This window comes from Colletotrichum navitas, assembly GCF_030913465.1.
Source record: "Colletotrichum navitas strain CBS 125086 chromosome Unknown LY79scaffold_21, whole genome shotgun sequence".
Classification (NCBI taxonomy): Eukaryota; Fungi; Ascomycota; class Sordariomycetes; order Glomerellales; family Glomerellaceae; genus Colletotrichum; species Colletotrichum navitas.
Genome location: NW_026850567.1, coordinates 319,547 through 343,638, shown reverse-complemented (window position 1 = coordinate 343,638; position 24,092 = coordinate 319,547). Strand labels below are relative to the sequence as shown.

Genomic DNA, 24,092 nt, shown 5'->3' with positions numbered 1-24,092 from the left:
AGAAAAAGAAGAAAAGAGTACTGATATAAAGAAGAGACAGAGACAAGCCGGTGTTTGGTCTCAAATAACCCTCCCAGTGTGTAGTAGTAAAGAATCTCGAGTCCACCCCTTGACACACACACATACACACACAAGGTCTTGCGGCCGACAGTCTCTCTGGCTAGCGGACCAACGTGTATGTCCCCCAGACCTTTCATCCCGTGACATGCAATGAGGATTCCTCAGACAGCCCTGTGAAAGGACTCCTCTTTTTGTCCCCGCGCCACATTCCAGTCGTGTGCTGTGACCATGTTCATGAAGTTGCCCTGAAAAGAACAAGTTCCAAATAGTGCAGCAAGTCAGAACCCGACTCCCCGTCCGATGCAGCACAAAAACAAGTTTTTGATCATTGGTTCTCCGTGTCGACATGTCTTCTCCAATCGACATATGCTAGGCCCAGTTTGGACCGCTCATGCGTCCAGATGGAGACGCCGTGCGTTCAAACATCTGCCAGCATCCCACCGAGCCCAGTCGAGGCCCAAGGTATCTCAGTCATGGCTCTCCCAGCCACTTGCATCGCTACTTTCCTCTGCTGCTCTCGCTCACTCTCTCATTCGAGGTAGGTCGCTCACATTATTACGCACTTGGAGCAGCAGCCTGCCTCTTGTTCACCGTTCTCGACGTCCATGGGCTTCGGAGGGCCGTTGATGCCAGAGGCGCCACCACTGCCGGTAGAGTAGCCCTGCATCTCGCGGTTGTATCGACGAATCTCTCGGACAATATCATAGAAAGCCTTGTCGACGTTGATGCGAGACTTGGCCGAGGTCTCAATGAACTTGCAGCCGAATGACTTGGCAAGAGCCTCTCCCTCTGTAGCGCGTAGAATGTCAGTCATTGTCCCGCTGATGAACCAATCGATGGGGTCCTATATGTCGCGAGGATCGCCATCTTGCAGTGCCGCGACGCAGAGAATGTCATTACATACCTTGTCTCGTGACTTCTCTCTCGCCCTCCAGATCGCACTTGTTGCCGACGACGACCATGGGGAAGTAGTCCTTGTCCTTTACTCTCAGGATCTGCTGCTGGAATGTGGTGATTTCTTCGAAGCTCTGGCGCGAAGTGATGGAGTAGACCAGCAGGAAGCCCTCTCCCGTTCTCATGTACTGCTCTCGCATGGCTGAGTACTCCTCCTGGCCGGCGGTATCGAGGACATCGAGCAGAGCGACCTCTTCGTCGATGACGCACTGCTTGCGGTAGGAATCTAGAATGAGAAAGAGTGTCAGCACGCGATCGATTTGCGGTCGCATGGAAGAGCGAAGAATGTGCGACGAACCTTCGATTGTCGGGTCATATTCGTCGACGAAGTGACTCTGGATCAATTGAATGGTCAAGCAAGATTTACCGACACCACCTCCGCCGACGACGACAAGCTTGTACTCTCTCAAAAACTGCGGGACGGCGGCGACTGATTAGCAATGCGTCGATGGGGCGATGGGGAGACGGCGCGACGGCGCGACGAGGCAAGGATTGAGGGAAGGGGGGAGGCCGCGACTACGAACCTTGGAGGCCATTATGATGTGACGAAGTGTTTTTTGATGGAGGGTATATTCTCGGGGGTCTTGTTCGCGCTCGTTGTTGATGGCTCGTAACAGCTGGCGAGGGAAAGACGGACGGGATCTTGGAAGCGGTTCAGGAGCAGCGGCTAGGCGATTTGGAGAGTCGACGGATTCGGAAAGGGCTCAGCGGGTGAAGTGCGAGAATGCGTGAGCGTGGGAAAAGATAGGTTGATTTCCAGCGAGCGGAACGATGAGTGGGAATCTGGGACGGCACAGGCCGGATTGCGAAGTTTAAAGGTGAAACGACGAGGTCGATGGCAGAAATCCGGGACTGACAGCAGACAGTCTTTCGAGAAGGAGAACGAGAGAATGGGGTGGTGTTTCGTTGCTAAGGGTTGCTAAGGGGGCCTTTTGGCCAAAAATGTGGAGATGGAGGGAAAGGGTCGTAGGGGGAGGATGGTGCTGCCGTGACTGCTGCAGCACTTGCTCTTTGCCTCTGTGCTTGCCGTTCCCGGCTTTGGGAGGTACCTACCTACCTGGGGGTCGGGGTGAGAAGGGGAAGGTACACTACTATCTTAGCGTACCGGAATGCCCGCTCTGACAGGTGCTGGGCGACGGAAATCGTGGTACTACCACACACTCCAAAGTTGTATTGTACCTTTCGTGCCAAGGTAGCTTTCGTTTTCCCGTCTTCTCCCCTTTCCTCTCACTTTCCTTTTCTTTCCCTCCCCGACCCTCCGCACGTTCCCACGCCTTGCCCCCCCCTTCTCTCTCACCCTCTCTCTCTGTCTCTCTCTCTCTCTCTCATCCGCATTGCTTGCTTGGCCCCTAAGAGGCAGGCGAGGAAGGTGCTCCGCCGTGCCTTCCTATCACTTTATCCACAGTCGGTACGTACTTACGCTGCTAGCCAGTAAGGTACAATGTCGAACACCCTAGGAGCTCGTTGGGATGAATGAATTTGAAGTCTAAGGCAAGGCTAACTAGGTAGGTAGATACATACGTACGTACGTACGTAGGCTGATGAAAGTGAAAAGGAAACACGGCGAAGGACGGAGGGGAGAGGAAGCTTGTGGGCGGAACACATGTAACGGGCGTGTTGATTCAAGGCCCGGAATTGATGCTGATGCCGCTCGTCTGGTTCTGCCTGCTTTGGTCTTGCGTCGTGTGGCGTTCTGCTTCGTCTGGCGGCCTCGTCGTGTCTACCGTGCTCGGCGGGCCAAGTGGTGCGTGCTGCTGCCCGCCTGTGCCTCCCACCACCCAGAAGCCCTCTTACTTGTGGGCTTCCTTGCTATCTTCGCTCGTGAGATACTGATAGGCACAGCACAATGCGCGCGGCTCCTGCTACATCGATGAAGGCGAATTTCGCTCGCCCTCTGCCAGACCTGGAAACCTTAACCTCTTGTTGTCAGTCGCCGCTTCTCACCAGAATGGGCAACTGCGGTTGGTCGGCGAGGACTTGACGTTTAGCGCCGGGCCTATGATTTGATGATACAAGTACATGACACCCACACACAAACATACATACACAAACAAACGCCACATATGATGGCTATGCGAACTTCAACACTAAGGGCTGAGGTACGCGAGGGGCGCTACACAGACACACGGGGCACATGTCGGCCGAGTGAGGCAGATCTAGGGGCGTCCGAACGGTGCAGCCGCTGTTTGATTAGGAACGACGACGGCTAAACGCGTACGAATGTATCTGTAAAGAGCCGACCTTTCCTGCCATGTGTAGGAAGTAATCAACGAGGACACTGAGGGGGGGCAAACGTGGGAATGAATGATACGGATACTGACTACGAATACTGGGGCTAGAGTAAAGGTGGGGTCGGACCGGGGATGAAAAAGGGACTGCAAATGTTGGAGTTTGTCGTGGCGGGTCTCTGGTGCAGTAGCGCCGGCTGCAGCAAGGAGTGACCTGGAACCATAAAAAGAGGCCCGATGCATACACCTGCAGATTCCCACAATGAAGCAGGCGAGGAAGAGAATGCACCCACTGCTCCCGCGCACGTACGACAGGCAGGCAGGCAGGTAAGGCCATTGATGAGGCGCAACAAGGAAAGCGCTGGTGGTGAGTGGACGAAAAGGAAAGGAGAGAAAGATGAATGGAGAGAGGGGAGGGGCATTGTGGTTCGTGCGAGCTGGAGCGAGATGGGGGACTCCACCAAGAGGGGGACCGCGAGAGGTACGTACATGTTTGACAGGGGTGGACGGACAAACGACAATACAGAGTGACTCTCTAAGTGCTCCCTCCTCCACCCCACTCAAGAGGCAATTCTAATATTCCTCCAGGGGACAAAGGTGGGAGAGTCCCAAAGTGGACTACAGGATACGTATGCACTTAGATGGTATATTGAAATGCAAGTACCCGTGGTTACCTATTATGTTGTCGTCAGTAGACAAGTCTCAACTCCCTCCAGCTTCGTGCGGTGCCAGCACTCACCGGACCAGCAATATATATATATATATATATATATACATCTACCTGTAGTAGAAACCTGGACATAAGACAATGTCTGCAACATCCGTATTCGCAGCCGATCTTCATTATTCTGCACTACAACACTACTTCATTAACGAGGCTATTCTACCCCCAGAATTGCGCCGCCCAATCGCGACGTCTGGTCCAGCCCCCCCGGCCCATCAATCGTCTCATCTGCGAACACAGAAAATTGACATGGGAGGAGGATGTTGAATGGAAAAGGACGTGTCGCTTTTCCCAGTTTCAACAGCCCCACACTGCTAATTGTATTAATTACATGGAACAGCGAGTGAGCTGAGCCGCTGGCCTGCTGCATCCCCTCCAGCTTGTCCGATGTCTACTCGTTGAGCTTCTCCAAGCTTGCGCTACGTCCAGAGGTGGTTGGTTGGTTGGTTGCTGACGGCCTGCCCAGAAGCGTCACCGACTACGCAGTACATCATCGGCTGTGAGGAACCGGGGATAGGCATTGCCGTGCGGGAAAGCTCCAGAATGCTCTGCCGAGTGAACGTGTTTGCGGCACTGCCTCGATCCATTGCTGGTGATACATACGTCTGACGAGTGTGTGGGATTTACTGGTCCGCACGTCGCGTTCGTCTTGCTGGCGGTCATTGTTTGTCGTTCCAGAAACATGTCGTGCGTAACCTTCGAAAACACGAAAAAGCAGCCGCAATCGTCTTCAAGACCGGGATGGACAGAGAGTGTGTGTCCTTGTAAGAGGGCGCCTCAATTACCGTACCTTGTCTAGCGCCACCAAGATTGACGATGACCTTGCCCGGAGACAGGGCCATACGTAGCTAGGGGGCTCTCTAGGTGGGTCACCACGGTCGCGGTGGGGGGGGAGCTTTGGCCATCCATATCGCTGCTCTGCTTGTTCTTCACTCCCTGCACGATCCGCGCAAATCCATACAGTGTGGTACAGTGTCAGCGATGAATGCTGCATCTCTTCTCCAACCTCACTATGAGCCATACAACAAACGGTCGGACTTTGAAGATGAGTCTCTCGTCCGGGGACGGAGCACTACCCAAAGCATTTCGGCTTCTTCGTCGCCTACCTATTGCGACATCCGGCGATCCCTGTTCCTGATATCTTGTATCGAAGGGCCCTAAAGAAGGTGTATCGCCGCCGCCTACTATATGCAGTCTTTGTGCTACGGGCTCGTCTATCGGCTTGTAGCCTGTTTCTCACGACAGTCTGAGCCTCTTCAGGCTGCCCACGTGGACATCCGGTGTGCAGATGGCAGATGACCATCGCGACGACGGTTATCGAGCTCAAAGTGCGGCTCGCATGCTACTCAATCACAACCAATCCTTGTGCGCTCATGCTCGGTTCACTCTACACACAACCTGATTCTCGACTTGCGCCCCAAATCTTGGCAAGGACATTTTCAACACTTCATGCCACAGTCTCCCTCGCTTTCCACCTCCCGCACCTGGCATCTGACAAAGACAACGTGTCTGCGTGTTACAACAGCAAAGATGCAAGGGCGTAGCCCTTGGAACGCAGAACATGCCCTCTTCCCTCGTGTCGGGACACAAAACATCGCCTAGAGTTTCCTCTTGGTGTCGATGATGCAGACTGAGATGCAGTCATACGGTTACTTCGCAGTAACCATTGCCAGTCGTCAGTCACCCTGGAGTGCCTGGCTACCATGCGTCACACATACCAAGGTCTGCATGCCGTCATTCAGCCTGTCTATCGAGGCAGCCATGGCCGCTCCATGGTACGACGGCATACGCATCTCCTCATTAAACACGGCATTCAGTCTGCACGAAACAAGGCAGTCAGACTGCCACCATGGTGTTGCCAGCAGCTCGGGGCAGGAGTGGGAGCCTTCAACGGGCTATCGTTGGTTTCGTCGTGAAAATGGACTGGTTGTACGAAACCTGATATCAATTCGGTGTGGAAACACCCGTTTTTCGAGCGTTGTAGCTGGATAATCCGGTTAATGGCAAACCTCGATAAATCCTGGTATCCAAGACAGGCAAACTGAATCGTACCACTATACAGCTGGGTGTGTGCGCAGCACCAAGTGGGACACAGTACAGCGGCACAGGGTGCGCGACGAATACCTCACTATCTAGTCAATAATACGCGTCAGAGGCGAGCTCCAGTGATCGTGACCCTTTGTACAGTACACTACTTCGTGACTGGGGACCAACTGCCGTCAACTGCTTTGAGCCCCTCAAAACTTTCCCGTTTCAATAACGCAACAACTAGGGACTAGATACACGTTCTGCACCCCAGGAGCGCAAGCTGCCGGGGAGGTTCCATCATTATGACAGCATGGGTCCATCATGTGCCTATATGACATTCGAATACCTAGCAATTGGATATGGCATGGAATCGATTTCTATAGTAGTATAGCCAAAGTTTCGCGGCAACACGGGCCCAACCCCTGCCCCCAGACCGAAACAGTCTCGCTTGCAGCTTCTATCAGGCTTCCGCGCCTCTCAAACATCGGCCCAACTTTGATTCGTCTTAACATGTCAATTCTGGCTGGCTCACATCGGGTTTCCACTTACGCCTTGACTTAATTGCCGCCCTCCTCAGTACTACCTAGTCCATTCACACAAACAAACCAGCGACGCATCGTCGTCCATCAGATGGGTGCTCTTGATCATTGGCCCAAGATGGCCGTCACTATGGAAACTTTGATACGCTTGCTGCTAGGACCTCTAGGCCTAAGCGCTACCGTTCCTCCATTGCACCGTGACATCCTCCTTCCAAACTCACCAAGTTTTGCGCCGCCCGAGCTGGCATGAGCCCGGTCAACAAGACAGCGCTGATCTGATCACCAAAGCATATCACCATCAATCATGTCGATCCGCTTGCAACGCTGAGCTCAGGTCACTTCCCTTCTTTGCCTTGAGATGCGAATCACATAAACAACTACCTACTATCTACCTAACTACCTACCTGCCTATCACCTAGGGTATTCAAATGGCCGACCAGCTGCCTTTGGCTCCCACTCTTTGAGTAACATAATCTAGCTACTGGCTTCTGTTCGACGCCAACAACTTTGCCACAGCCTTTCGCCGGCAATCACGGTTAATGGCATCCCGGGTCTGAAGGTTCGAGCGCACTTAAGCATCCATGCGATGTCACTCGGCGTACAAAGAGCCCAACCCTAGCGGGATTGATAGTTAGGTAATCGTTACAACACTGGACGAGTTCTCTACAGGATTGCCCTCACGGAATCAGTAGGGCTCATGAGGGCAACAACGACTCTCCAACCCGTCGTTTTGTCCGCCAAAAAACAGCTACCGCAAGATCCGTTTCGGCCTCTGGATCCGGTTTATATGAAGATGGTCGGCTCTGAAGTAATACCCAAGAGACACTAGACCTTGTGATCCTACCTTATGCTTGCCGATCTGACACAGTGCGACCTCACTTTTGCGAGAGAGTCAAGTCTCCGACAGTCCATCCATGGTTTGCAGTCGAAGACGCGACGATTGGGTTGTAGTGGCGGGCATTGTTGTACGAGGCCTGGGCAGCCCTTGCCTCACGTCCTCCCATTCGTCTGACTCGATACAACATACAAAGTACATGGTGGTATCTAGAATGAGTTCCCAACCCAGAGATTTCTCCTGTCTTGGGAGGCGTCGATCAGGATCCGCGAGGAACAGACCCCCATCACGCGACGCAAGTACAGCCAAACGTTAACGAGAATCGTCGACGATAGCACCAGACTCCAACCCCGCCCCACCTTCATCTCCCGACGAAACGAAGCCAGTCTACAAGCGGTAGGTAACCGGGTTGGCGTATCTCGCGTGCCCGGAACATTATCACATGGCGACTGTGACGCACCCTCATCTTTCTAGAAGCCCTGGGACCATCATCTCCATCTTGCTCCTGGCTTGTGCAGCGCCATCTGCACCCAGCGCGGCATGCGGAGGCATTTCCTTTGACAGGAGGAGGTTCCGCGCTGGTTGCTCGTGGTTCGCGATGCTGCGTCAGCCAGCCAATCGTCAGTAACTGAAATATATAGCCGAGGCAGTTCCTCGCAGGGTCGCACAGGTCCACACCGATAAACATGGTGTAAAACATTGTCCTCCAATATAAACAAGGCTTTTGGAGGAGGACAGTGCCATGGCGTATGCTGACTAAGCCTCAACCTATGTAGACCAAGGCCGCAGCTGGCAGAAACGGCTTTGATAGACCTTCCGGGAAGTGACTCTTTCAGTCGCTAGATCAAATATTCTGTGCCTATTGGAGTGAATGTCTTGCCATCCGTTCTAGTGTATAGGCCTATGTTCAATCTGAGGCGCCCGTTGGCTGTTGGCCCTTTTGGCCCGCACCGCCCAAAAGATCAGCGCCTGCTTCCACCTCTTGTCTTATCTTCTCCACGTTGGCCGAAATTGATCACGGCGAGGGCCTGCTTGTGGTCTTTGCGCGCCTTTCCGCGGCCTGCGCCTTTCGGGGATGACTCGGACGGTTCTGGCACCACAGGCAATTTGATTTGCGCACGAAACAGACGCATGCCCGAAACGGCTCAACTTCTGCTGAACAATGACAATTAAACGACGCACACCGGCTTTCTGGAGCGATGGAGAGAGAATATCATCTCAGCAGAGCAGACATATCATGAAGGTTGGGTTCCGATCGAGATGATGGTGTGACAGCCGAACAACCTGACGGCAAGCCAGTCGTAGCTACTGCGGCGGCACGACTTCCTTTGGAAAATGGGGTTGCTGTCTGACTGAGCCTTGAGTTTGCTATGGATGACCGACACACTTTCACGCTTTTGCCATGACATCCTCCTCGTCTTCCGCATTCACGCGTTTCCCCTGAACGCCTTCGACGACCTCATCCACGATGCTCTCGATGTAGGCTTGGTCCCTGTAGCAATTGGTCAGCACTCGTCGACAGACCTTGTTCTGCATCTGTAGACCAGCAACGAGGGATGGGGTTTGGTTGTTGCCTACCGTCCTACTAGCGTGACCGTGCCGTTTTGCTCCCACCGAGGGTAGCTGCCGACCTTGACGCCCTTGGGCTCTACCCTAGCCGCGAGTTGTGTCAGATAACCGGCGACGGCGCTTTCCGGGAGCGGCGTGGAGATGAGCACGCGGCAGAGGCCCTTGCCCTCCGGGTCGGAGAGCCGGGGCAGAATACTGGGCTTGAGCCCGTCCAAGAGCTTCTCGACTATTCCCGCCGGCGTCAGTCAATGGCCTCTGGAAGGGGGTGGCAGGTGCAGGGGGGGAAGCTTACAAAGCCGTGGGACACCGGGCAAGATGTGGACGTTGCCGTTGACGACATTAACTGGGACCCAGAGCTCCTCGTGGGGAAAGAGGAACTGCTGGCCGGGGTCGCGCTTCTCGTCGGTGGGGAGGATGACCATCCGCAGCTTGGCCTGCAGCGCCGGGGAGTCGACATCCCAGTCGAAATGCGGCTGGTTCGGACGCGGCTTGGAGAGCCTCTTCATGCGCTCGAAGGCGTCTTGGTTGAGAACCAGGGGCAGGTCGAAAGCCTTGGCTATGGACTGGTAGGTGATGTCGTCATGCCTGTCGATCCATAAGCCATGGCCTTTTCGGGAAGGGGGAGAGGGTGAAGGTTCAGATCCTTACGTTGGCCCGATTCCGCCACTGCGATATCTCGTTAGCTTCGGGGTTCCGGATGCGGCGGGACTGGGCCACAAACCTGGTGACGACAAAGTCGTAACGATCGCTCATACGCCTGACGGCTTCGACGATTTCGCTCTCATCGTCCTCAATGACCTCGACTCTCTTCAGATTCTGGCCGCTCATCAGCATCTTTCCGGGATCCGCTAACCTTGGAAGGACTTACAATGCCCAAAGAGAAGCACCACTTGGCCATGTACGCCGAATTGGTCTTGCGCGATCGGTCAACACGTCACCGCTACGACATCTTTACCCGTACCGCCTGGCTTCACTTACATCAACGGTCTATAAATATGACATGATGTCAGTCCTCAGAATTCACACACATTGACTCGGACAGAGTGGGCGGGAGGCGTGCCCCGTGAGACATACCTTTCCACCGAGGACCTCATCTCCAATAATCAAGCACGCCGCCGTGTGGATGGTGCGGGTGTTGCGTTCGTCGGCCGAGGCCATGATTCTGGCGCGGGCGAGACCGAAGATCGGAGAGGCCGGCTTGACGGCTCGCGTAACTGTCTGGGCCGAAGGGAAATGCCGGGTCAGCTGGGTGAGACGGGCGAACATGAATAGGCCTTCCGTGATGGTGTCGATGCGTCTCTCACTACCTGTGTTGCGTTCTAGTTACTGCCACGCACGCACTCGGGTTCTCCTTGTACGAGAATCGATGATGTCATACACTAGATGAGAATCGAAACGGACCAGGTATAAACGCTATATGGCACGGAAGAAGGTTTGACGGAATGCTATGGTGAGTGGGAATCCGCCTAGTTGACGAATATAAGCAAATGACAAACAATACTACATGTCACGAATCAGAGGAAGTTCGCACGAATCAGAGAAGTGAAGACTAAAGCTCGGAGCTTCTGTCCCAGTGTTTCTTCTGGCTCCGACCACGGGTCCGGCAACGGCGGATGGCGCGACTAGTCAGTACGGTCACGTGATGCCGGCGTCAAAGTCCACTGGAACCAGAATAGGTATTGGTCTGTAGTAGACTCTCTATCGGTCGGCGGGGTAAGATGAGACGTATGCGAGACCCTGGAATTCTCTAGACGCGACTCTCCCTGGCACTCTAGAGCGTTTCCGGTAGTTGTGTTCGTGTCGTTCTCGCCAACTGAGTCGTACCAAGCTTATGTATTTTAGCTAGAATTAAAGCGTTTTGTCCGGCACAGCATTGCTCAGTTGCTCTAAGCTGTGAAGCTTCACCCAAGCAAGCCATAGGAACTGACCTTACGCATAAGCTTATGTAGCTGAATATATTCCGTTTCCTAAGACAGAAACTGCGATGCTCAGGCTGTAGCAAAATAGACGCGGCTAGGTATTGATTGCGGTGCGGTGAACCCCTTCTTCTCAAGGTGGTGTAGTTCTTTTTATTGAGCAGCCCTGCGTTTCACTTATGGCATAATATGAGTCGAATCACGCGTACATTACTAAAGTTGTCGGCACCCATGCTAAGTTTCCACATCGCCTGATTCGTCTTCATTTGGTGTGCTGCAAGGTAGGCCTTGGCCATGGGTCTGTCGGCATGAGAGATTGTCTGCTTGTGAGTACGCTTGATAAGAACGATGCTATACAAAACACGATCTTACGGTCTGGTTATATCTCTGTGTGAACAAACATCTACAAACCGAGTTAAACTGTTGCACTTCATAAGAGAATAACATTTGGAAGCTGTAACCAATATGAGTGGCCATAATGCTAGTTTGCTCATGATTTCGCTGAGACAAAAATCAATGACATGAGGCTTGGGGAAATGAACATAGATATTGATTCCATTATCTATCGTCTGCCTAATCTCATTCCCGTCTTCAGTATCCGTACCTCCGCAGCTAATCATGATACCTCTTCAGCTAGTTATGCTTGCTTAACCAGGCACTAGCGGTACTCGACAACGCAAAACTGACTAGTACTTACAAATACAACCACTAAAGCTAGACCAAGTCGGATCTGAAATCACAACGTATATGAGGGCCCATCTCCGCAATCTGATCGGGGAGGATTGAACGGCCAAAGTTTCGGCGGGCGTTGGTGGGTGAGGTCACTGGTGGGGCAAAACGAGGTGCCGCTGAATGGCGGGGGTTTCGATGTGCTGGTCTCAAACTTCCCGTCGCGGAGCGGGGGAGGGGTTGTGGCTTACCTGACTCTTTTTGGTCTGACGCTCTCAGTGATGCAACTAGGAACAACCACGACAAAAGAAAAAGGAGAGAAAAAACTTGGGGAGTTCCGGCCGATACCCGTAGAGATCCACTGCGAAGAACTAGCTCCTGGTTTTGTTGAAAAGATTTAGACCCGTCGGATACCTCAAGCGACCCTGGTACTCTGCGTTCGAGTCTATCACAGTCATGGTGTGTTCCTCTCCCTGTCACATCCTGTCTCTCTCTCTCCCTCTCTCGTCCCAGCGATGGGCTGACTTCCGTCTCTGCGTCTAGTCTTCGGAATCGCGGCTCTACACCTTCTCTCAGGAGACCAAGGATCACCTGCGCAAGTTCCGCCTCGGAACCTCGCGGTCCAACGAACCCCAAGCTGTCATATGTATGTATGTCTCGGCTCAAGCGCTTGTCCTCGATCGTCAACAACACGGACCACCGCACAATCATTTGATAACTGACTTCCAACACGCTTCCCCTAGACCATATCGATAAGAACACCCACGAGATCCGCCAAGACGACGACAAGGTTGTGTACAAGTCGCTCGAGGAGATCAGCGACGACCTGCCGGATCACAGCCCGCGCTTCGTGCTGCTGAGCTACCCACTTACATTGGTATGTGCTGTTCACCACCGATACTTGTAGATGGAATGGGAACATTAGGTTGACGCCGTGACCCGACAGCCCTCTGGCCGTCTGTCGGTGCCATACGTCCTGATTTACTACCTCCCTATCACCTGCAACAACGAGATCCGCATGCTGTACGCGGGCGCCAAGGAGCTGATGCGGAATACGAGCGAGGTTGGCCGCGTAATCGACATCCAGGAAGCCGAGGACTTGCAGGAGATACCTCAGAAGCTGGGTGCTGCGTGAGGAAATAGAAACGGAGAGCATAGGTCGGGCACATATAGACAGTCGGGAGGGACCACAGGGATGGCCGGCTCGATAAGTAACAGAATGGTAGTATGCGGCGCTCGCGTACATAATACCCATGCTCCAACAATAGGACAAGCCCATGTTGAATTGATGACATCCCAAAAGAGCACTTCCGACTTGACCATAAGAGTGATGGGTGGTGGGCTGAACAGTGGTAATTTCTATGAGTTGAAGGGGATATCATTTTATTTGTTCTGTTTGTTTGAATGCAAACTCATTCACTGGAAGCAATGCCCTACCTACTCGGGCAACACGTCCTTGTCGTTCAGACCGATTTCCTTGCTGACGTTCCTTACAACTTCCTTGAACGCCAGGCACGCGGGGCTATCCGGGAAACTGTCGAAGAAGCTTTCGCCGTAGTCGCACGCCATGCCAATGCGCGGGTCCAGCGGCACGCTCCCCAGGAACGGCACCCCCATCTCTTGGGCCAGCGCCCTCCCGCCGCCCGTCGTTGCCCGGAAGATCTCGCTCTGGTTCGTGCACTTGGGGCAGACAAACCCCGCCATGTTCTCGGCCAGGCCCAGCACGCGGATACCCGCCTTGCGGCAGAAGTCGATCTCCTTGCGGACGTCGAGGAGCGAGACCTCTTGGGGTGTCGTGACGACGACGGCGCCGTCGATGCCGCTGTCGCGGAGGAAGGTGTTGACGCTAAGGTGCTCGTCGCTGGTGCCCGGCGGGGTGTCGACCAGCAGGAAGTCGAGGGGCCCCCACTCGACGTCCTTGAGGAACTGCTTGATGAGGCCGTTCTTCTTGGCGCCGCGCCAGATGATTGCGGCGTCGCGGTCTGGCAGCATGAACTGGATCGACATGACGCCGAGGTTGTCGAGGACCCAGACGGGAGACCAGCCGGCGCCGGAGACGTGGATGGTCTCGGACTCGACGCCGAGCATCTTGGGGATCGAGGGCCCGCAGATGTCCGTGTCCATGATGCCGACGCTGCTGTCCGGATTTGTGGCGAAGGCGTGGGCGAGGAGGGTGGTGAAGGTGGACTTGCCGACGCCGCCCTTGCCGGAAAGGACGAGGATCTTGTGGGCGATGGAGGAGAGGCGCGAGGAGATGATGGGGATGTCTGGGTCCGGGCCCTTTGTAGCCGTCGCGGCGCAGATCTCCTTGTTCGGGCAGCCGGCGCACGAGTCTGCCGTGCCTGCCGTTGCGGACTCCGGGCCCGGGCAGTGTTCTGGTTCCGGGGCGACTAGAGAGGGCTTCTGTTTAAGGGGGTTGGAGAGGACGTCCTGGACCGACTCCGGGTCTTCTTCTAAAGAAGGGGCCATATTTAAAAGGCGCGGTGTGAGGTGTTTTGTTAGAGAATGTCTTCCAGATTTACGATATTCGCAAGGTCGATGGGTGGCAAGCGAGTTGTCTTGGGGCAGTATTCCAGGTCCGGCACCGGCCTTTTTTTGAGGCCAAGGTAGTTGAAGCTGATTGATAAGCCGGAGTGAAAAGCCGTTCTACTGCGAATTTCAGCAAACATGGACTGTGAAAGCTCTTTGGCCTTTGGGGGACGGAGGCTGCACTAACACAATGGGAAAGATTCTCTACTTGTTTATGCCTAGATTCTCAAGAGTTTGAGATCTGGCGTTGCTGAAGTGGCGAGTGAGCGGAAGTGGTGGACAGAATAAGTTGCTGAGTGGTGGCGACACAGCAACATCAAAGCCGCCGCCGTGTACGGCCCTGCGGAGGTGCTCACCCCACTTAATAGAGTCAGAGTCAACCACAGCGTCCGGCGCAACTTGACCATGCAAACTTTCCAGATTGTCTTCGTTAGCAAGCATAGCAACTTGTTCTGACAGCGAGTGAGGTACAAAAAGGTGAGTTTCCAAAGAGCGTTATGTCCTCGGTCAAAAGTTAAGGTCCATCCAGGATTCGAACCTGGGCCTACGGAAATTCCAAGATCAGAATCCGACGTCCTAACCAACTAGACTAATAGACCGCCTTGTCTATTGAGTGTTATATCCAGCTTCTTTATTCCATATGATATTGGGCAGTAAGGTGATAGCCGAAACAACAGTTGCATCTGCTCGGCAGCTACGTAGTGTTCTCACCCATTGCCAGGCTGCAGGGAATCCTTTCACAGTGAGGGGCAGATCTTATCGGAACCCAAAATCACCCCGCTGTTTGCCCCTCGCAAAAATTCTACAGTCCTTTATCAGATCTGAAGTGAGACGACCCCTCGTAGGTAAGTCTTTTTTTGACCCATTCTACCTTTTAGAAACCCGGCCCACGCCCTTTTTGCTCGGCCTCTCCGCGATATCTCGGCAGCCATCTTGACTTTTCTTTTCAGTTCTTTCGCCCATAGAAGAATAACGTAGAAACAATACAACCGCCATTATGTCGCCCTCTGCAGACCTCCCCGAGACGCGCGAGACGCTCGAGGCCATCGCCGCCGCCGACCAGACCCAGACTATCGCCGAGCTGCGCAAGACGCTCACCTCCGAAGCGACCCCGCTGCCCCTCCGCTTCCGCGCCCTCTTCTCCCTTAAGCACGTCGCCTGCAACAACAAGGGCTCCGACAGCACCGCTGCCATCGAGGCCATCGCCGCCGCTTTCGCATCCCCTTCGGCCCTCCTCAAGCACGAGCTCGCCTACTGCCTCGGGCAGACCGGAAACCTGAATGCCGTACCCTACCTGCGCGATGTTCTCCGCGACCTGAAGGAGGACCCCATGTGTCGCCATGAGGCCGCCGAGGCCCTAGGTGCGCTGGGCGACGCCGGTCAGCTGGATATCCTCAGAGAATTTAGAGACCGCGAGGGCGAGGATGTCTGCATCACCGAGACATGCGAGATCGCCATTGACCGCATCGAGTGGGAGAACTCGGAGCAGAGAAAGTTGGAGAAGTTGCGCAAGAGGTAAGAGGCCTTGGCTGGCGATGCACTGAACTTGCACTTTGAAAGAGAGGGAAAGGGTATCGTGAATTTTCATGCTAACGCTTATGTCCTTTTCTTCCAGCGACTTCACCTCTGTAGACCCCGCGCCCCCCATGGAGGAGTCCCAACGCACCGTTGAAGAGCTCGAGAAGACGCTCATGGACCCGAAGCTGCCTCTCTTCCTCCGCTACCGTGCCATGTTCGCCCTACGCGATCTCGCGTCGCCGCCTGACCTGCCGACCGCTGTCCCGGCCGTGCACGCCCTGGCCAGGGGCTTCGCTGACCCGTCCGCTCTGTTCCGTCATGAGATCGCCTTTGTCTTTGGCCAGCTGTCACATCCGGCGTCGATCCCCGCATTGACCGAAGCGCTCAGCAACACTGAGGAGGCGAGCATGGTGAGGCATGAGGCCGCCGAGGCGCTGGGCAGCCTCGGAGATGAGGAGGGCGTCGAGGATACCCTCAAGAAGTTCCTTCACGACAAGGAGAAAGTCGTACGTGAGAGCGTTATCGTAGCGTTGGACATGGCCGAATTCGAGTCCAGCGGCCAGGCCGAGTATGCATGGATCCCTGAGGCTGCCAAGGTGACCGCCTAGACCTATGGATATGGCATTTGGAGGTTCGGACGGCAGGTAAATACTGGGTGGGTTAAGGTACTTAAAAGCGATGGGTAAAAAAGTTTAGTGTATTTCAGTTGTTTTGAGACCACCTAGAAAATAGTCAGTAAGCATTGTGGCTAGCTCATTCGGAACAGAGGCATCAACGTACTTGAAGCCACAGTCGCAGGTGAAGAAAATAGTGCTGCCTTCGTCGGCACTGCGGAGTTGCACGGCAGTGAAGCGGACCTCCTCTCTTTCACACTTGGGACATGTCTCCCTAATCGTTGCCTCTGTGGTGACGTTGGCCCTGTCGACGGCCTGAACATTAGACTGCAGCTTCTGGCGGAGTTGAGACGGGAAGTCAGAAGGCTTCGTCTGGGTAACAATTGTCTTAGAGCCAGTGTCTAACACGGCACTGTCAGTTCGGCTTGCGCTGCGAATGCGCTAACGGTGTTCAACCTACCCTTGTTGTCGGCACCGCAGCAGTCGCACGTAAGGATATTCTTCTCCGTTCCCATGGAGGCGGGAAGTAAGTTGCCGCAATCGTGACAGAAGACGAGGGTTCCAATGGCAGACATGTTTGCTAGTGTGAGTGAGGTGCTGGTTGCTGGGCCGGCCGAGGGTGTGGTGATCAACGGAGTATCACGGCAGAAACCATCGACAAAATATTTCTGTCAGGGATGATTTTGGGACAGGCACTCATCGTTATCGGCACTTTTTCCATTGCTTATCGATTGTGTGCTTATCTTGAACGGTTTTGCGGACCCTCCGATGCTGGGAGATTATCTAAGCAATTTGCAGGCTTAAGAGAAACAAAGGCAAGTCGGTCAGGGGAAAATAGGCAGGAACGGAACAACTGGCCACTGGTTGGCCGGTCCTACTGCCTAAAGCTTCTGCACGGACCACGCAACTGACAAGGGTCTTTCCACACGAGGCTGTCGCAACCTTCCCACTTCCTATCACATCCACGGCGACAACGACGCCGGACGGCAACTCGAGACTGTCCCTTTCTTGCTGCGCATCTTCGTTTCGGACAATGCGATTAGCTTCTTCCTTCCTGATGAGACCTTAGTTCTTTTTCTCTTCTATTTGACCTGACCAGACGGGGTATCTTCCCTGTCTTGCGCGTTTCTGAATACCCTCCAGACCAGCTTTCAACCAAACGCTTCGGTTCTCTGCTTGCCTTTCGAAATAACATGTCTTGAGGCTCGGCCTTGGTCTGAGGACACAGAAAATATGGTGAACAGCCAAGGGACCATCCAGAATGGTCCGCCGAACGGCGGCTACATGCAGCCGCCGGCCGCGGATCAGCGCCCTATGGCGCGGCCGTTTACCCTGCCCGAGGCGTTGCCCTACTCTCCCCAGACCTCCGTCATCCCCTTCACATCAGGTAGGTGGAAACTCATCTTGATTCCCCGAACTCATTGGATCATTAACCTCTACCAGATCTCATACCTGACCCGACGCTCGGCTCCGGCTCGCTTGCTTCGAGCATATCGCATATGTTCAACAGTCAGGAATACGACAGTCTCAACAAGGAGGCCACCGGTCCAAACCATAACCACGGGCTGAAGCATTTGAAGTATGCCGTTGATCATGTACTTCATGACCTGAAGCCTAACCAGCGGACATATTTGTAAGTTTGGCGATCTTTTCTTCGGCTTAATCCTGCGCCGAGCTCTAACCCTGTGTTTCGCGCAGCAAGTTCAAGGCCGTCCCCAAACCGAATGCAAACATGACGTCGAGTACCGCTGGCCCCCAGAGTCTCAGCGCCGGCCTTTCGCCAGTGGCCAAGATGGTGTTTGATAGGGCACCGACATTCATCAAGCCATCTACCGGAACCCCCGGCCTTGCCCCAGTCAACGGACAGGTCACTCAACAGCCGCCACAGCATCCTTCGACACCCAAAGCCGCTCTGCCACCGAAGCAGTCATCAACGAGTGCAGAAACACAGCGAGGGAACAACTTCCGCTTCGAGGTTGCGATCCCTTCTAAGAAATTCGATCCCAAAGCATACGTGGAGGTTCCTGATCAAGCCGCCCCTCTGCCAGTTACCGTCAACCCGTCTGAGGTGACTCGGGTCGTTACGTCAACGCAGGTTGTCCCGAAGCAGGAAACGCCTGTTCAACCTCCACATCCAGTGCAATTCGCTCCTACACAAGGTGGTTCTAGTCAGACTACTCCCACGGAACATGCTCCTATGCAACTTACCAAGCAAGGAACGCCAGGACTATCCCATGCCGAAAAAACGTCTTTCGCCATTGAATTACCGCGTGCTCCTGGATTCAATAAAGATGAATATGTTGAGATAGCTATATCAGACTATCCCGATGAGCCTATAGGATTGTCGATGCGCAGACAAGACGGCGCCTACCAAAGCCGCCAGGATGATATCAGCACAAATCTCAACCAACGGCAGCGAGCCGAAGCAGCACTGCAGGATCTCGAACGACTGATTAAGAGTGTTTTCGATGCCATTAGGCATGTCCTCGGAAACGAACCTGGTTACGAGCAGGTGGCCACTTTGAACAGCGACAATGAGACCGTCTTGACAGGGTCAACACAGCAAAAGCTCCAAACAGCTATCGCTAAGGCCATTGATCTTGGAAGCTACGACCAAGCGCCTATCGAGGATCTCCAGTATATCCAGAAACTGAGTGAAGCTGGACTGACGCACACCCTCAACCTTGACTTCAGAGTCGAAGAGTCTTGGGGCGAGTCGGATGTTGCTGGTTGGCTGAACCAATTGCCCGAAATCGAGATGGGTCTCAAGACAGCCCGTACATGCCTTCGCATAATGTGCGGTGGCAGAGAAGAGAAGCAGATCTATTCGGAGGAGGTTATCCAGAAGTGTACCGACGTCTTCAAGGGCGTTGTTGAGGGCATCGTCATTCCTGTTGTTGAGATGAGAGGCAGCGGTTCGTCGTCTACCCTCTTCAAATTGCTGCAGCCTCATAAAAAGGCGATTGGCCCGATTCTCACGAACTGCCAGAAGCTGTTCGCGCTGCTCGCCAAACTCGTCACTAGCATTGAGCTTTCGGATACCGCTCTCGGCACTTTGGAATTTGCTGCATCCAGTCTTCTCTTCGTGGACAATGCTTATCTCGAAAAAGACTCTGTTGTCGGGGTACAGAAATTCGATGGGATTCGCCTCACCGCAATGGAGATGCTCTGCCAAATATTTCTTGCCAAGCCTGAACAACGTCGCGGCATCTTCGACGATATCCTTACTTCGCTGGAAAAACTCCCAGTCGGAAAGCAGAGCGCACGCCAGTTTCGCTTGTCGGACGGGGGGAGCATCCAACCAGTGTCTGCGCTCATCATGCGTCTCGTGCAAGCCAGCTCCGGCAAGGTCGACGAGAAGGGCACTCGCAGTCGACTGGCAATAATGGCGGACGAAGATGCCGACGGGGATGAGGAGATGACGCAACCTGGCAAACAGGCTGTGGCTGCGACCATAAAGTCGGAGGAAGCAGGTGCTTCTCAGTACAATCTGGCGCTAGAAGAACTCAAATCCGTTGCCTTGCCCCTGACAGAAGGCTCTATCCACAACGCCAACTACGTCGTCACTTTTATGGTCAACCGCGCTCTGAAGTCTACAAAGTCCGGCGACACGCCCTACCGCAACCTGCTCGATCTGTTTGTGGAGGACTTCACTGAGTGCCTCGACTCTCCTGACTGGCCATCCGCCGAGCTGATTCTGCGACAAATGACATTCTATATGATGAAGCTCTGGGAAGGAGACAGAACTGCGGCACCTGCCAAGAACATGGCTCTCGAACTTCTCGGTGTCATGAGTGCTGCGGTCTCCAAACTGCGGTCACATGTTCGCAAGATTACTTACTCGATGGACGGTAGTGACTCCAATGAACTTTCCCGCTATCTCTCGGAGCTGGCGACGGCCGCATTGGAGCAGAAGACCCGTGTCGAGCATGATGTCTCGTGGTCCGGTCCATATCGAACGACGCTGGAGCATCTCCAACGGCGCTCTGGCGACGATCCCCACTTGCAGGGTGCCATATCTTTCTTGATCGCAGACTGGGCTCAGAGAATTTTCTCTGGTTACGACGCCATGCAGGAGACCTATGATTCTCTTGATCAGGAGTTTGGACGCCTCGCTTTCCGACTCCGCATGATGATCGAGGACCGACGGTGGCTCTCCAACGAATACACTTTCAAAGATGTCACCAACAAACATGCAAAGCTCGCTTACTCAATCATTCTCTTGCGTTCGCCATTTTGCGAGCACTTCAAGGCTATGCTTAATGTCCTTCTCACTGCTATGGCTAGTGACCAAGCTACCGTTCGCAGCAAGAGTCTCAAGAGCATCAACCAGCTTCTGGAGACCGATCCCGCCATCTTGGATGGTGACTCTGTAGTCGTCCATCTGATTATTAACTGTTCGAGTGATTCTTCGCCTCAGGTGCGAGATTCCGCCATTGGCCTGATGGGTAAATGCATCGGCCTGCGCCCGAGACTTGAGGACAAGATGGCGGAAAGAATCATTGAGAGATTCATCGACTCTGGTATCGGCGTGCGGAAGAGAGCAATGAAGCTGGCTCGGGATATTTATCTTCGCAATCAGAGCCGGGAGATTCGCAGCAATATCGCAAACGGCTTGCTTCATCGCGTGCAGGATCCGGACGAGGGTGTGCGGGAACTGGCTCGCCAGATGATCGAAGAGGTGTGGTTCGCCCCGTTCTACCAAGTCGACGATACAGCAGCCTTCAAAACATCATTGACCGACCACGTTGCTCTCATGATCCAGACGGTCAAGTCTGGAAATGTGGGCGCTGTCCTCGACAAAGTGCTCCAATCTATCCTTGGAGGTGGACAGAACAAGGCTCAGACCGGGCCTTTTGGAGTCAGTATGCAGCTGGTTGAAAAGATGTTCGAGCTTATCGACAACCTCGATTCAGACGACCCTACGATCCCCCGGGACGAGATGCACTCCAAGTCTTGCAGATATTTGCAAAGGCAGACCCGAAACTCTTCACCTTCGAGGAAATCAGACTTCTCAAGCCCCATCTTTCTAGCATCAGCGGCGCCGATGATCTGGCTGTGTTTAAGGCCGTTACTGTCATCTACCGCCAGGTGCTGCCGCAACTCTCTAGCAAGTACGCTGACTTCCTTCGTGAAGTGAGAGAGCAGCTGCAAAACTCTGTTGGCAGGCTTAACAAGAACTTATTGGATGATGTTGTTGCCTGTCTGTGGATCATTGCCGATCTCTTGGACAACCGCGACAAGCTGGCTTACTTGGGCGCATCTAGCTTGCGCGGAGTCGCCAGCATGCGGAACACGCAAATGGATGCCACCAAGCTCATGAAATTTGCCAGATATTCGACGATTGTGGGGATGGTCGGCAAACACTGTGATCTGGATTCTGAGATTGACGTTTTCAAGAAGATCTTCCCAAAGTATTCAGGCACATCGGTTGCAAAGCTCATGGTTGACAACCTATCACCCTGGGCTGATGAGTCGCAGGTCATGGAAGCCCGAAAGCATGCACTCGATGCCATTGGTCTTATTTGCCAGGCCCATCCTCGAAACTACGTCTCGCCAAATGTCTACACCAAGTTCCAGCAAGTATTTGAGGCCAGAATTCCAGCACTGGAGAGCACAATCCTCCGGTCTTTCAAAGAATTTCTCATTACTGAAGAAAAGCGGTCCGAAGCTGCCACTGCTGCCGCTACCACGGGTTCCGAGGGTGATAAGAAGCGCGAGCTGACTGTAATGGGTGGAACGAACTACGACGATGTGGCGAGCGCGACCACTCAGCGGTTTCTCAAAGAGATCACCCGGATCGCCTTGTCATCTCAAGATGAGCACGCTTTTCTTGCGGTCGAAGTTCTAGGGAGCATCAACCGTCAGGGTCTCGTTCATCCTAAAGAAACTGGCGTGACCCTGATCACGCTGGAAACTTCGTCAATGACCAAAATATCCGAGGTCGCATTCATGGAGCACCGAGCGCTTCATGAGAAACACGAAACTGTCATCGAGCGAGAATACGTCAGGGCCATCCAAGCTGCATACGAGTACCAGCGGGATATTGTCAAGGATACTCGCGGTGCAACCACAAACCCTTTCCAGTCCAAGCTTCATCTTTTAATGGAGGTGCTGAAAGTGAGCAAGTCCAAGAACCGACAAAGGTTCCTGGAGAAACTCGTCTTCCAAGTTGATTTCGACCCATCAAAGCTTGACGTTTCCACGCCGTTGCCCCCACATGTGGAATATGCCCGCTTCATGATCGAAAACCTTGCTTACTTCGATTATGTGACAGTTGGAGAAGTCCTGGTAACGGTCAACGCCATGGAAAAGCTATTTTCGACAACTGGGTCCAGTATGGCACATGTTATTGAATCTGAAATATTCAACGTGCGCATGGACATGGACAAACCAGATGATCTGCAGGGCGATGGACAGCCAACACAACCCCAGCTGACCATTCCCCCAAAGAGGCTTCGCCAGCTCACTTCTGGGTCCATCATTCTTCTTTGCCTCTGGGAAGCCAGAACCTATCTTCGGCGTCTTTATGGCCTGGGTAGCAAGCGTGAGACGAAGACGAAGCTAGCAGCCAAAGACCTCAGCAAAGCGCCTACCAAGGTCCAAGGCGTGACAGGAGACAAATTCTGGGAGGAGGTCAACTCGCACGTGAACGGGCTCGCATCGCAAGAAGCTACCTTAGCGAAGTGCAAGGCCTTCGTTGAGTTAATGAATGTCGACAAAGAGTTCAAGGTGGCTGACGAAGATGAACTTGAAGGCGAAGATGCCGGCACGCCCAGCGATGACGAGGACGATGGCCCTGCAGCTGATGGTCGAGGCCGTAAGAGAAAGGCTGGCGTATTGCCCGGAAACCGTAAGAAGCGCGCGCGCTCAACATCGCGAGCGAGGCCACGCGGCCGACCGCGCAAGAACGTGGTTCCGACTGAAGCCGAAGATGATGCCGATGGCGACTTTGATGACATGGACTTCATCTGAACATCCAGACACGACATGGCCATTATGTTCCTTGCCCACATACCTTCTCATCTGCCGCAATGGACACGAATGCGATTGCGACTATAGAATACGGGCAGCAAAGAAGACATACCTGTCTTCACTCAACCAACTTGCTTCCCATTGCACATGTACATCATCATAATCATCATCGCATTGCACACATACAGGATTTCACCGGTAAATGGGTTTGCATCAAGAAGAGGGAGGGACATGAGAGTTGACGGGTGCTGTTGCACTTGGTATTGCTTGCCGTTCTTACATTACACATGATTCGGGGGTGTTTCGTTTTTTCTCCCTGCCAGGCAACGGCTGGGACTCGAAACAAGATAAGGGGCGTTATGTATTGACAAGCGGGAAATGAGGAAGCGTGGGTGGTTTTATGGGCAAAATATGCTCCCGTGAATGGACGGGATGCGTCCGTCATCACTTTTGCATTTGGAATGATACCTACTCCACCCCCCTCGCTTCGCTAGGTTGCGAGGGGTTACAAGTCATTTTCAATATTCAGTCAATACTACGACTTTCAGACGTGGCAGCTGTGTGCTTGTACCTTCGTGATGTTATGATTGAAGTGTGGCCAATGTAGTTGTGCCATCTGCGGTTTTATCTGCCGTGGCTCCCACCCCGTTCTCTCAACACCTCACAGAACCGAGGGCCGAGCATCGACTCTGGCTGACGATTCGGGACACAATCCAATAACCCCCAGAGGCGAAAAGGGTGGCAACTACGGCTACCCCAAAGACGTGGAACATTGTGTGTGAGCCAAATAAAATAGGATAAAAACTCTCACCGTCTTCAAGTTCATGCCAGGAAAGGGTCTGTCACTATTATTTCATATACGCTCGCTCCTAGCTAGTTGAAAAAAAGACCTCAACAAATCCCACACTCGAAAGACGCCCCTTCCATCCGTTTC

General features: G+C 53.6%; 7 protein-coding genes and 1 non-coding gene across 8 annotated transcripts; 3 read left to right on the top strand and 5 right to left on the bottom strand.

The window, feature by feature from the left end:
* Positions 1–607: 607 nt before the first annotated feature.
* Positions 608–1,550, bottom strand: LY79DRAFT_578840 (ras family protein; the record flags this gene model as incomplete). Its single annotated transcript, XM_060559979.1, has 4 exons — positions 608–849; positions 965–1,240; positions 1,313–1,427; positions 1,539–1,550. The coding sequence occupies 4 exons, from the start codon at positions 1,548–1,550 to the stop codon at positions 608–610; spliced, it is 645 nt and encodes a 214-aa protein (XP_060415436.1).
* Positions 1,551–8,757: 7,207 nt separating this feature from the next.
* Positions 8,758–10,203, bottom strand: LY79DRAFT_512872 (molybdenum cofactor synthesis domain-containing protein; the record flags this gene model as incomplete). The annotated part of the gene is made up of 8 exons (XM_060554429.1): positions 8,758–8,860; positions 8,947–9,163; positions 9,230–9,522; positions 9,586–9,603; positions 9,659–9,753; positions 9,806–9,850; positions 9,916–9,924; positions 10,012–10,203. 8 exons carry the CDS (start codon positions 10,201–10,203, stop codon positions 8,758–8,760), a joined length of 972 nt encoding a protein of 323 aa, XP_060415435.1.
* A 1,519-nt stretch (positions 10,204–11,722) lies between these two features.
* LY79DRAFT_550149 (GMF family protein) lies at positions 11,723–12,858 on the top strand. Its single transcript, XM_060557542.1, has 4 exons — positions 11,723–11,981; positions 12,066–12,168; positions 12,266–12,399; positions 12,469–12,858. Exons 1-4 carry the CDS (start codon positions 11,979–11,981, stop codon positions 12,655–12,657), a joined length of 429 nt encoding a protein of 142 aa, XP_060415434.1. The 5' UTR covers positions 11,723–11,978; the 3' UTR covers positions 12,658–12,858.
* Positions 12,859–12,959: 101 nt separating this feature from the next.
* On the bottom strand, positions 12,960–13,991 carry LY79DRAFT_512847 (P-loop containing nucleoside triphosphate hydrolase protein; the record flags this gene model as incomplete). Its single annotated transcript, XM_060554424.1, has 1 exon — positions 12,960–13,991. One exon carries the CDS (start codon positions 13,989–13,991, stop codon positions 12,960–12,962), a length of 1,032 nt encoding a protein of 343 aa, XP_060415433.1.
* A 577-nt stretch (positions 13,992–14,568) lies between these two features.
* LY79DRAFT_t94 lies at positions 14,569–14,650 on the bottom strand. The gene has a single exon. It is a non-coding gene; the product is annotated as a tRNA-Gln (tRNA).
* A 398-nt stretch (positions 14,651–15,048) lies between these two features.
* LY79DRAFT_578836 (deoxyhypusine hydroxylase) lies at positions 15,049–16,177 on the top strand (the record flags this gene model as incomplete). The annotated part of the gene is made up of 2 exons (XM_060559978.1): positions 15,049–15,566; positions 15,667–16,177. The coding sequence occupies 2 exons, from the start codon at positions 15,049–15,051 to the stop codon at positions 16,175–16,177; spliced, it is 1,029 nt and encodes a 342-aa protein (XP_060415432.1).
* A 47-nt stretch (positions 16,178–16,224) lies between these two features.
* On the bottom strand, positions 16,225–16,965 carry LY79DRAFT_162022 (transcription factor S-II). The gene is made up of 3 exons (XM_060551153.1): positions 16,644–16,965; positions 16,350–16,584; positions 16,225–16,290 (listed from the first exon to the last, which is right to left on the bottom strand). The coding sequence occupies exons 1-3, from the start codon at positions 16,756–16,758 to the stop codon at positions 16,272–16,274; spliced, it is 369 nt and encodes a 122-aa protein (XP_060415431.1). The 5' UTR covers positions 16,759–16,965; the 3' UTR covers positions 16,225–16,271.
* A 167-nt stretch (positions 16,966–17,132) lies between these two features.
* LY79DRAFT_684286 (AT hook domain-containing protein) lies at positions 17,133–23,379 on the top strand. The gene is made up of 4 exons (XM_060564625.1): positions 17,133–17,570; positions 17,627–17,816; positions 17,882–21,048; positions 21,069–23,379. Exons 1-4 carry the CDS (start codon positions 17,417–17,419, stop codon positions 23,156–23,158), a joined length of 5,601 nt encoding a protein of 1,866 aa, XP_060415430.1. The 5' UTR covers positions 17,133–17,416; the 3' UTR covers positions 23,159–23,379.
* The last annotated feature ends 713 nt before the right edge of the window (positions 23,380–24,092 follow it).